The sequence below is a fragment of the Zingiber officinale genome, chromosome 2B, assembly GCF_018446385.1.
Source record: "Zingiber officinale cultivar Zhangliang chromosome 2B, Zo_v1.1, whole genome shotgun sequence".
Taxonomy (NCBI): domain Eukaryota; kingdom Viridiplantae; phylum Streptophyta; class Magnoliopsida; order Zingiberales; family Zingiberaceae; genus Zingiber; species Zingiber officinale.
The window spans coordinates 132385445-132398071 of NC_055989.1; the positions used below are offsets into that span (position 1 = coordinate 132385445).

A 12627-nucleotide genomic window follows, 5' to 3' on the forward strand; every position below is an offset into this window, starting at 1 on the left:
ACACACTTTCTCTCTTCTCAATCTCTCCCATCACACTCACTATTTTCTTTTTTTCTCATCACACTTTCTCTCTCATCATAATTTCTCTTTCATCATACTTTCTCTATCCTCAATTTCTCTCATCACACACTCTCTCCTCATTTTTTCTCATTACATTTTCTCTCTCATTCATCCTCTCCCATCATATTTTTTCTCTCATCTTCTCTCATCATGCTCTCTCTTATCACACTCTCTTTTCTCATTTTCTCTTATCACATTTTCTCTCTCTTCATTCTTTCTCATTACACTTTCTCTCGTATCATACTTTCTCTCTCATCATACTTTCTCTCTCATCATTCCATCATATTTTTCTCTCACATTCATCTTTCTCTCACATCTAATTTTTTTCTCTTATTTTGCTTTAAAGGTAAAAAATGAAATTTTGATCTATTCCGATAGAAAATATGCATCTAACCAAACATTACTTTTAAGAGTGATATTTATACTCATACTCATTCTCATTTCACAATATAATTATTTTTATTCTGATTTCTATTCCTAGAAAAGAAACAAACGCCCTCTCAATTTAGTTCCTCTCCCTTCACCTATCGAAGCATATTTTCTGAAGAATATAAATACATGTATGTTATATTGTCATCTTCTATTTTTTTAAAAAATATGTATTTTTTTATAAAATAAAAATAAAAAAATACGTAAATGAAACGTAACCTAAATATTTCTCTTTCTCTTCCTTCCATTAATAAATTTTCAATCATCTCATCCGAATAAACCGAATAAAGGGTTAATTTGATATTTTTTCCAATTTTTTTTGTTTTTTTTTAGAATTTTACTCTCTGCATCGATCGACGTGATTAATTTTAAAAGATAATTAACCTTTTAAAAAATGAAAAGATTTTTTTTATTTTTTTCAAATGCCAATGCTTTAATCCAGGCCGACCCGTACCCGGCCAAACATTTAGGCGGGTCGGATCGTATTCAAACGAACGGTTCCACCACCACCTGACTCCAATTCACGTGGTCTCACTTCAATTGTATTCCTTCTCATTTTCGACCTATAGAGAATTAATTCCACCACTTATTCTTATTTATTCATCGAATAAAAACAAGAAAAAAAAACAAAAATAAAAATACACCCATCAAATCATCAATTTTATTGTTTCTGCGGGACGAAATAAACCTATTCGCCTATCGTTGATCTCCTGCACTGGCCTTGCATTCATCGACGCGTCCTGCAAGGGATATTTAATAATCCTTAATTACTTTATCAAATAATGATTAAAAAAAAGTATTACTTAGTATTACTTACATCGCGAACAGCTTCGCTCAGAAGTCTTAATTGTTCGCTTGATACTGTTCTAACCTGCAAAATCACAACCACCCTTACTAATTAAACTCAGAGCCTTAAATATAAAATTAAAATAGATAGAGATTAAAATCTAATAGGATATACGTCAGTTCTCTAAATATAAAATTTTATTTTTTAAATATTAAAATATTATTTAATTTAGAAGAGAGAAAAAAATAAAAGGAATAAATTAAATAAAAAAAATAGATATTACATAAGAAAGAAAAAAAAATATTGATATTATAAATTATATAGAAATTGATATATTTTATAGTGAAAAATAGATATTTAAATTTAATAAATTAATTTTACTACTTAAAAATTTTTAATTTTAAATAGAAAATCTGAGTAATATTCATCAATTTTTTACTTTTTTTTTTACTAACCTCATTGATAATGGTCCAAACTACACCTTCAGTGCAAGGGGGTGTGGTTAAAGAGCCCGTGTATCTGTAGTACTGATTGCTCCCTATCTCTATCTCGCTTGGATCCACCATGCCCACCGCTTCCTCTACTTCATATCTGTCTTTGACCATATCGATGTATTTCTCCATCTGCATCAAGAAATTTACTTAAAATTTAAGAGATATTTTAATAGTTTTTCAGTTATCCCTGGGTGTTAGGCTGCTGAGTGCAGTCGGGTGCCCGGATCAATTCCAGACGCCCTTCATGCACTCAGCGCCCATCGTAACCAAACCGTATATATGTGAATGAAGGACCTTGGCAAGGAAGGGTTCACTGGGGCCGAGGGTGTAGAGAATGCCGACGACGGCATTGCGGTTGTCGGCGCTCTGATGAACCATGTGGAGCTCCATATCGAACCTGCGAAAAGATTGCTCAGATTTGTTGAATTCGAAGAGTTTGGAGATGAAGGGAGGGGGATCGACGCACCTGCGTCCGTTGATGGTGTGCTCCGTCGGCAAGTGCCAGTGCAGCTGCTTCAGAGCGTAGTCGATTCCGTCGATCTGCACACCTCCAACGTTGCCTTCGAACCGGAGCTGCCAGATTGAAAAATTCAGGATCAAAATCGCATCTTTCTCTTTTTGGCGTGGCCAAAATCGATTTTTTTTTTTTCATGGATCACTGACCATGATGTCGTGGCCGCGGTTTTTGAGCACGGTAGTGACAGGGCGGTAGGAACTGCGGAGGAAGCCCAGGAGGGGCAGAACCTCGACGCGATCGTCAGAGAGGTCCACAGGCGACTGCATCCGGCCTTGACCGCAGGCCGCCCACTCCTTGTGGACGCGCCCCCAGTTCTCCGGCCCCAACTCACTCCCTTTCTGGTAGCCGAACTCCATGTTGTCAGCTGCAATCAAGCTTTTGATCATAAATCCACATCAAGTTCAAATTTTTAAGCCGTGAAGTTTGCTCACGTACCGACTGGTTGAGAGATTGCGATGTGAGATTGCAGGAGGAGGACGAACAGGACAAGGAAAGCAGAGAGGGTCGTGAGTCTGATGTTGTGATCCGCCATTGATGACCGATTTTTTTGCACAAGAACGAAGAAGAAGACGCATAAATATATGTAGAGATCAGCGGGAATGAAGAGAGAAAGTGAATCAAAAAAAGTAGCAAGCTAAGCAAGGGATCCGAGATTACTATCTTTCTTTTTGCACATGATTTATTTCTATATATTTTTTTTATGGGATGCGTAGATTTCTTGCTTGCACAGCGAGTGCAGTAAGAATATTTACTTACATATAAAACTGCTGGACGTTGTTCTTGCGCTGGGAAAGACAACCATTACATGCACATTTATTCCTTTTTTTTTGTCCTTTTTTTTTATACATTAAATTTTAATTAATTATTTCCTATAATTACGAATGCTATTACGGGAAGATATTGTAATTAATGTGGTTGCTTACTGTTTCAGTCAAATAACATAGATAGCCAAGGCTTAGTCATTGGTGGTTGATCCCGGCCCGTCCGGAAGTTGAGTCGGACAGAGGTTGACCGTGTTGTCCTCGTTGTTGACGGAAAGTCGCGGAGACGCCTTGTTGACTTGGCGCCTACCGGAAAGGTTCTTACGGGTGAGTGACGAGGGGTGATGACGGAGACGATGAGGCGAGGGTCTCCTGCGCACACTTAGACAAACACCCAGGTCGTTAGAGACCAAGAATCAGGGAAAAAGTCCCCGGGTCAGATTCTCCGATGCTTAAGTCAGATACTTTTTCCCCGGAAGTACAGTGAAACGAAAGGACGAAAAGTAAAGAACGAAATGTGAAAAGATGAGTGAGTGTACCTGCGTAGAGACAAAGCCTCCCTTTTTATATGACAGTGGGTACTTCTGGAGTCTGACGAGTGTCAGGGAATGTCGGGTGTCAGGATTTGTCTGGCGGTGAATGACACATGGCATCTTCCTATAGGTCTAAGGAGGGATCGGTGGGCAATGAGTCCTAGACCGTTAGCATGTTCCCTGACATGCAGTGATTATTCTCTGACGGGTTATTACGATTCCCTAACTTGATTGTCGTATAGTGTATGCTCGCCCCAGTCAGTTAACCTTAGACTGGGTCCTCGTACCTGTAAATCTTGACTTGTAGGCATAGACCTGCATCCCTGGCGCATTCCCTGGCTTGTGTTTGTTGTCCCGTAAATCCAGATATGTACGTCCAGACCTGCATTTGTCATTCGGTCAATCCCGATAAATCTAGACCTGCGCCTACCGCCCTGCCAATCTAGGCCTTCGCTTGTCGTTCCTTAAGTCTCGTCCCGTACACACGACCCTGCTCCGTATTTTATCCTGTAAGTCCTGAATCGTACGTCCTGGCCCACGTATCCTGTTTTGCATGTCTCGCCCTGTAAATCCCGACCGGTAAACTTTAGTCCGCTTACCCTGAACTGTACCTCCTGGTCCGTATGTTTGGCTCTACATGTATTATCCTGTGAGTCCTGACCTGTACGTCCTGGTCCATATATCCTGTTCTGCATGTCTTCCTGTATCTTGTAAGTCATGACCTGTAAGCCTTAGTCCATCTATCCTGACTTGTATGTCCTGGTCCGTATATCATGATCTGTACATCCTGGTTCGTATATCCTGACCTATACATCTTGGTCTGTGTCTCCTGTTCTGCCTGTCTTACCCTGTGAGTTTTGACATGTATCCTGTAAGTCCTGACATGTACGTCTTACCTTTTGAGTTCTTACTCGCCATGTAGGCCTAACCCCTGAATGTCACTTATGCCCGACCTAGACCGTCCTGTAATCTGGACATTTAACCACCATGTCGGGCGAACTTTTGACCACCACGTAGGCTTGACTTCTGATCGCCTCATGGGCTTGACTTCTGATCGCCTCGTGAGCTTGACCTTTGACTGTCATATGGGCTTGACTTCTGACCACGTCCGCTATCCGACACCTCTATCATGCACCGTATCACAGTGGTCAATGGACGATTCAACTCACACATTCACTGAAGATTGTTGGTGTGGATGACGAAGAAGCCTTGACGTACTTCATCAGAGGGTTAGACCGGCGTTGAGGAGATCCTGGAAGCCACTCAGACATACATAGGCATGGGTATGAGTATGAGTATGAAAATGGAGAATTGGATTCATTTTAAACTTTGTGTTTGGTTGATGAAAATAAAATCAAAATTTTGGAATGAAAGCTAAAAATTTGGATAATGATGAAACTCATCTCCGATGTAAATAAAAATAAAAATTAAGTTTTAGACGAAAATATTCTTAATATATTTGTTCAATTTTTCTTTCAAATTACTTTCCCTCTTATTATTTTCTCTCATCATACTTTCTTTATTCTAAGTTCCCTCGGGACAGTCTAGTGGCTAGTGCATGAGGTGTTGCCACCATGAGATCTGGGGTTCAAATCTCGGTAAAACCAATGTAAATGCCTCTCTTATGTGTGCTAGTCACTATTCCAAATGCTAGTAGTCGCCCGTTATTTACCTACTTCATGTTAGCCCTGGTACGGGTTGGCGGAGGCGTTGGTGGCGAGCGTATTCGCCTTTTGCCACCATACTTTTTTTATTCTCATTATCTCATCACACTTTCTCTCTTATCAAATTTTCTCTCTCCTCATTTTCTCTCATCACACGCTCTCTCTTCTCATTTTCTCTCATTATACTCTCATTCTTTATTCTCTTCCATCATACTTTCATTTTCATTAGACTTTCTCTCTCTTCATCCTTTCTACTCATGCTTTCAATCTCACCATACACTCTTTTCTTATTTTTTTTCTCATTACACTTTTTCTTTCATTATACTTTCTTTCTCTTCAATCTTTTTCATCATTCTCTCTCATCATTATTTATCTCTAATCATAATTTTTCTTTCCTCAAGTTCTCCTATCAGACTCTCTCCTCATTCCCTTTTAAGTGAGCCATTGGTTTGACTTATTATAGACATTTAAAAGAGAGATCTGCGAAGGCAACTATTGGCCTAATTAACATGATCTACAAACACTATAATCAAGATTACCGATGAAAATATCCGCCGGTATTTCGTCAGTATTTAATATTTTCAACGGATTTTCGACAGAATTATAGGTGTCGGAAGCTGATTTGTCGGAAACGGGATTATCGACGGAATAGCGTATTCTGTCGGTAAAATTCTACCGACTGAAAATCAGTCTGTCGGTAATAACGTCAGAACAGTAGAATGGAATCGTCGCAAAATACCGACGAAAACACAGGTTCCGTCGATATTTATCGACGAAAAAGTCGCTTCCGTCGGTAAATCCCAACGGAATACGAGTTCCGTCGGCAAATCCCAACGGAATACGAGTTCCGTCGGCAATTTAACGGAATAAATCGTTGGTAACTTTTTCGATAATTTCCGATGGAAGTTAGTTTCCGTCGGTAATCCATCGGTAAAGGAAAAAAAATTGACAGAACCATATAAAATTGCTGGATGAGTTGTTCTTGCGCTGGGAAAGACAACCATTACATGCATAATTATTTTTTTTTTGTCCTTTTTTTTGTACATTAAATTTTAAATAATTATTTCCCCTCTAAGCCTCCAAACAACACACAATGCTAGCTATAATTACGAATGGTATTACGGGAAGATATTGTAATTAATGTGGATGATTTCTGTTTCAGTCAAATAACATAGATAGTCCAGGCTTAGTCATTGGTGGTTTACCTCGTCCGGAAGTTGAGTCGGACAGAGGTTGATCGTGTTGTCCCCGCTGTTGACGGAAAGTCGCAGAGACGCCTTGTTGACCTAGCGTCTACTGGAAAAGTTCTCACGGGTGAGTGATGAGGGGTGATGACGGAGACGATGAGGCGAGGGTCTCCTGCACACACTTAGACAAGCACCCAGGTCGTTAAAGACCAAGAACCAGGGAAAAAGTCTCCGGGTCAGGCCCTCCGACGCTCAAGATAGGTACTTTTTCCCAGAAGTACAGTGAAACGAAATGACGAAAAGTAAAGAACGAAATGTGAAAAGATGAGTGAGTGTACCTGTGTAGAGACAAAGCCTCCCTTTTTATATGGCAGTGGGTACTTCTGGAGTCTGACAAGTATCAGGGAATGTCGGGTGTCAGGATTTGTCTGGCGGTGAATGACACATGGCATCTTCCTATATGTCTAAGGAGGGATCGGTGGGCAATGAGCCCTAGACTGTTAGCATATTCCCTGACATGCAGTGATTATTCTCTGACGGGTTGTTACGATTCCCTAACTTGATTGTAGTATAGTGTATGCTCGCCCCGGTCTGTTAACCTTAGATTGAGTCCTCGTACCTACAAATCTTGACCTGCAGGCACAGACCTGCATTCCCTGACGCATTCCTTGGTTTGTGTTTGTTGTCCCGTAAATCCAGATCTGTACGTCTAGACCTACATTTGTCATTCGGTCAATCTCGGTAGATCTAGACCTGCGCCTATCGCCCTGCCAATCTAGGCCTTCGCTTGCCGTTCCTTAAGTCTCGTCCCGTACGCACGACCCTGCTCCGTATTTTATCCTGTAAGTCCTGAATCGTACGTCCTGACCCACATATCCTATTTTGCATGTCTCACCCTGTAAATCCCGACCGGTAAACCTTAGTCCGCTTACCCTGAACTGTACGTCCTGGTTCGTATGTCTGGCTCTGCATGTCTTATCCTGTGAGTCATGACCTGTACGTCCTGGTCCGTATATCCTGTTCTGCATGTCTTCCTGTGTCTTGTAAGTCCTGACCTGTAAGCCTTAGTCTGGCTATCCTGACCTGTATGTCCTGGTCTGTATATCCTGACCTGTATGTTCTGGCCCGTATATCCTGACCTGTACATCCTGTCCTATACATCTTGGTCTGTGTCTCATGTTCTTCCTGTTTTACCCTGTGAGTTTTGACCTGTATCCTGTAAGTCCTGACCTGTATCCCGTAAGTCCTGACCTGTACGTCTTACCTTCCGAGTTCTTACTCGCCATGTAGGCCTAACTCCTGAATGCCACTTATGCCCGACTTGGATCGTCCTATAATCTGGACATTTAACCACCACGTAGGGCGGGCTTTTGACCACCACGTAGGCTGGACATTTGACCATCACGTAGGTTTGACTTCTGACCGCCTCATGGGCTTGACTTTTGACCACCTCGTGAGCTTAACCTCTGACTGCCACATGGGCTTGACTTCTGACCACGTCCGCTATCCGACCCCTCTATCATGCACCGTATCACAATGGTCAATGGACGATTCAACTCACACATTCACTGAAGATTGTTGGTGTGGATGACGAAGAAGCCTTGACGTACTTCATCGGAGGGTTAGACTGGCGTTGAGGAGATCCTGGCAAGCCACTCAGACATACATAGGCATGGATATGAGTATGGGTATGAAAATGGAGAATTTGATTCATTTTAAACCTTGTGTTTGGTTGATGAAAATAAAATCAAAATTTTGGAATGAAAGCTAAAAATTTGGATAATGATGAAACTCATCTCCGATGTAAATAAAAATGAAAATTAAGTTTTAGACGAAAATATTCTTAATATATTTGTTTAATTTTTCTTTCAAATTACTTTCCTTCTCATTATTTTCTCTCATCATATTTTCTTTATTCTGAGTTCCCTCGGGAGAGTCTAGTTGCTAACGCATGAGGTGTTGCCACCATGAGATCTGGGATTCAAATCTCGACAAAACCAAGGTAAATACCTCCCTTATGTGTGCTAGTCAATATTCCAAAGGCTACTTCGTGTTAGCCCTGGTACGGGTTGGCGGAGACGTTGGTGGCGAGCGTATTCGCCTTTTGCCACCATACTTTTTTTATTCTCATTATCTCATCACACTTTCTCTCTTATCATATTTTCTCTCTCCTCATTTTCTCTCATCACACGCTCTCTCTTCTCATTTTCTCTCATTATACTCTTTCTCTTTATTCTCTTCTATCATACTTTCATTTTCATTAGACTTTCTCTCTCTTCATCCTTTCTACATATGCTTTCTATCTCACCATACACTCTTTTCTTATTTTGTTCTCATTACACTTTCTCTCTCATTATATTTTCTTTCTCTTCAATATATTTCATCATTCTCTCTCATCATAATTTCTCTTTCCTCAATTTCTCCTATCAGACTCTCTCCTCATTCCCTTTTAAGTGAGCCATTGGTTTGACTTATTATAGACATTTAGAAGAGAGATCTGCAAAGGCAACTATTGGCCTAATTAACATGATCTACAAACACTACAAAAATAATCAAGATTACCGATGAAAATATCCGTCGGTATTTAATATTTTCGACGGAATTATAGGTGTCGGAAGCTGATTTGTCGGAAACGGAATTATCGACGAAATAGCGTATTCTGTCGATAAAATTCTACCCACTGAAAATCAGCCCGTCGGTAATAACGCCGGAACAGTAGAATGGAATCGTCGTAAAATACCGATGGAAACACAGGTTCCGTCGGTAAATCCCAACGGAATACGAGTTCCATCGGCAATTTATCGGAATAAATTGTTGGTAATTTTTTCGATAATTTCTGACGGAAGTTAGTTTCCGTCGGTAATCCATCGGTAAAGGAAAAAAAAATTGACAGAACATATCTGTTTTCTCGCTTTCCCTATTTACAATTTTCAAATATCCAAAACCATTATAGATGATGGCATTATAATCCATTACATACAATCCACACATACAAAAATATAATCCACATACACATACATCATATAACAATCACATACAAACAATCACACATATAAAATCCACACATAAAAATAAAATTTATACATCCTAACAATTCATTCTTCTTCATATAAACTTATAAGGACAAATAAACTAACATTTATACTATAAAAAACAATCCAAATCATCTAAACTAAACAATTCTGCAGAATACAAATACAAATATCCATATATAAATCCAAGTTTATAGAATACATATTGAATACAAGAAACAAGATAATAGCGAAATTTTACCAAAAGACAAACATCAAATGATCATGTTGATGTATAAATAAATATTTTTTTATATATGTATAACAAATTTTATTTATAATAAAATGATACATGAACAGTAGAATGAGCATATGATGATGTGAAGAGTCAATATGTAAATAGAATTGAACATGACTCCTGAAACACATAGTAATAAAATATTTAGAAATGAGCTTATTGTAATATCAAAACAGAATAAATATATTATCACGGTCTATATATGATAAATAAAAAACTAAAGTGTAATTGAACAAACCAGTGTAGTTGAGCATACCTCAGAAAAAGCTAATCATCATCGCCTGATGAATCTTGAAACTCCTATAACTCAAAACCATGTGATGCCTGGGTGAAATTTGCCATGATCGCTCGCATCTGAACCATGAGATCTTCATTACTCTTGTCATGTTCGGCTCTCTTCTTCTCCTCATCAACTCTCCACTGATCCATATCAGTCATCCTCTGATCCATTGATTTCAATTGAGTGCGCAGTTCTTGATTTTCACGTCTTAAAGACTACATCTCACTAGAAGAAGAGGAACTAGCACGACCTGCCGGATTTCTCAAACAATCAAATGCAACTTTGGCTTGAGAGCCAAGGTCATAGAGGGTAGAGTTTTTTGTCCTTCCACCGACAACATCATAATAAATCTCATTTAAAACATCGGTGGATAGAGACTGTGACTTTTCCCCCACTGCTAATGGCTGAGATGTCTGAGCCACCCTTTCTGTCATTTGTTGCTATATACAAAAATATAATAACAAATTTAATCAGTATTACTAAATACTAATCAAGATAGAAATAAACAAATGTAATAAAGTTAATAGTCTTACATGTATAGTCTGAGATCGATAATCAACAAATGACCCATCCTTCTTCTTGTGGGTCTTGAGAAAGACCTCCATACATGTGGGTTGTCGAGCAAGCTCACGTTCCTACATTCAAAATAGTTTTGGATAAAATTATACAAGATTGGTAATAAATACAAAGTTTGGATAATTATACTCACCAGATTCATGGTATCCTCAACAATAGATCTGGATCCTGGCGTATGTCGAGCGGTTCCAGTACTCGGGCCACCTGACTCTGTATTTCTAATTGTTTTTACCTTTTCAGCATTTTATTGCCACCTTTCTATAGCCCAGGTGGTCGTCCATGCACTCCATATTGCATTAGAAATATACGAAGGTCTAGTGCCCTTCTTTCTCATATAATACATATAATCTCTGTACAGTTTGACACAGTAAGTATTCTATGTAGCTTTAAATTGCTCTTCTTGCCCGTCCTCCCATGTATATCTTTCCTGCAATTATAAGTTAAACATTTAGTTTAAATGAAAACTATATTATAGAATATCAAATATATTAAATTTACTTACCACAAATTCATTATAATAAAATAGTTTCATCTCCTGGTCTACATGCCTCTATGTAGTACCAGACGTGCAAATTCATTCCTTGAATTTTCCTGTGATATATGTGGCAACTCGATGGCCATCAGGAGTGAACCTGCACAAAATAATATAAAGTTATTGTTGGGATCTTGACGTCTGCTAGAGGGGGGTGAATAGTGTCTCACCCAAATCGTCGCTTCCTATGCTTGTTAGTGCACAGCGGAAATACAAAACAAATCTAACAAATAGGAAGCTAAACCCTAGAGGCAATAACCAAGACAATCAAACCTCTAACACGTTTATGTAATGTGGTTCGGAGATCACTTACTCCTACTCCACGGCTGTCCGTAAGGTAGACAATCCCGATCCGTCGGTGGATGACTTCCTGAAAAACCTCCGGCTATCTCAAGTAGCTCCTTGTGGGTGGAGAAACCTCGCCACAAACTCGCACAAGCTCTTGATCACTCAAGAAGACCTTGGAGACTCTAATAAGGGTTAACTACCTCTATTTTCGTCAACCTCAACCAAGCTCCCAAGGCTTGGTTATATAGGTCATGGGTTGAAAAATTCCGCCTACCAGTCGACTGCTAAAACCATCAGTAGACTGCCCTCTTATGGAGATTTGACCGTTACATCTCAACGGCTCGATACCAGTCGACTGATGAAACCACCAGTCGACTGCTACAGTAATGCTACAGTGTTGCTACAGTAACGTTACAGTAAAACCCTAATTCTAAGATTTTACCCTCGAGTACATTCACTCAGCGCTCGTCCTCGCCCGACCAACCTAGACCTGGCCATATAGCCTCCTCCATCAGCCTTGCGTCCCTCGGATGTCTCCTCATCCTTCACGTCTTACCTTCTGGAGCTTCCATCGGCCTTGTCATTGTTGTCGGGTCTTTCTTTGCCAAGAGGTCGAACCTCCGGGTCTTCGTTCATTGCCAAGTCACACTTGGACTTACGTTGCCAAGACTACCTACTTGAACTTACACCGCCAAGACTCATCCTTGGACTTTCCTCCTTTGCCAAGACTCATCCTTAGACTTACGTTGCCAAGACTACCTAATGTTTAATTAGACTTAGGGCTTTCAGAAAGTACATTAAATATTTGATTTCATTATGAGGCTTTGTCTAGAAGTGATTGATGATCTAATAACCAAGAAGGCCTAGTGCCTCGCCACAGCCTGGAAGTCAATTAACGAAATAGAATGTTTAATTGACTAACTAATAAAATATTTAATTATAATTAAAAAAATACTTTAAATAGTTACTCATTTTTGTTAATCTTTTTAAACTTATAAATTTTAACTTAAAAGTTTTTTTAAATTATCTTTACAAAGTTAGTTTTTGCAAACTTAGAAAAATATTGATATTTTTTATGATATCAAAAAAATTTTAAATATTTTTCTAAGCGCTATCAAAATAATTTTCAAAAGTTTCAGAGTTTTTTCAAAAACTTAATAAATTCTTTAAAATGTTGAAAATCAGTTTTAGAGTTTTTTTTTAACTAAAA

At 39.1% G+C, this 12627-nt stretch overlaps 1 protein-coding gene across 1 annotated transcript; it reads right to left on the minus strand.

The window, feature by feature from the left end:
* Positions 1-1136: 1136 nt before the first annotated feature.
* Positions 1137-2819, minus strand: LOC122048729 (alpha carbonic anhydrase 7-like). Its single transcript, XM_042610261.1, has 7 exons — positions 2723-2819; positions 2434-2651; positions 2237-2343; positions 2065-2167; positions 1732-1899; positions 1307-1360; positions 1137-1229 (listed from the first exon to the last, which is right to left on the minus strand). The coding sequence occupies exons 1-7, from the start codon at positions 2817-2819 to the stop codon at positions 1137-1139; spliced, it is 840 nt and encodes a 279-aa protein (XP_042466195.1).
* Between the last annotated feature and the right edge of the window lie 9808 nt (positions 2820-12627).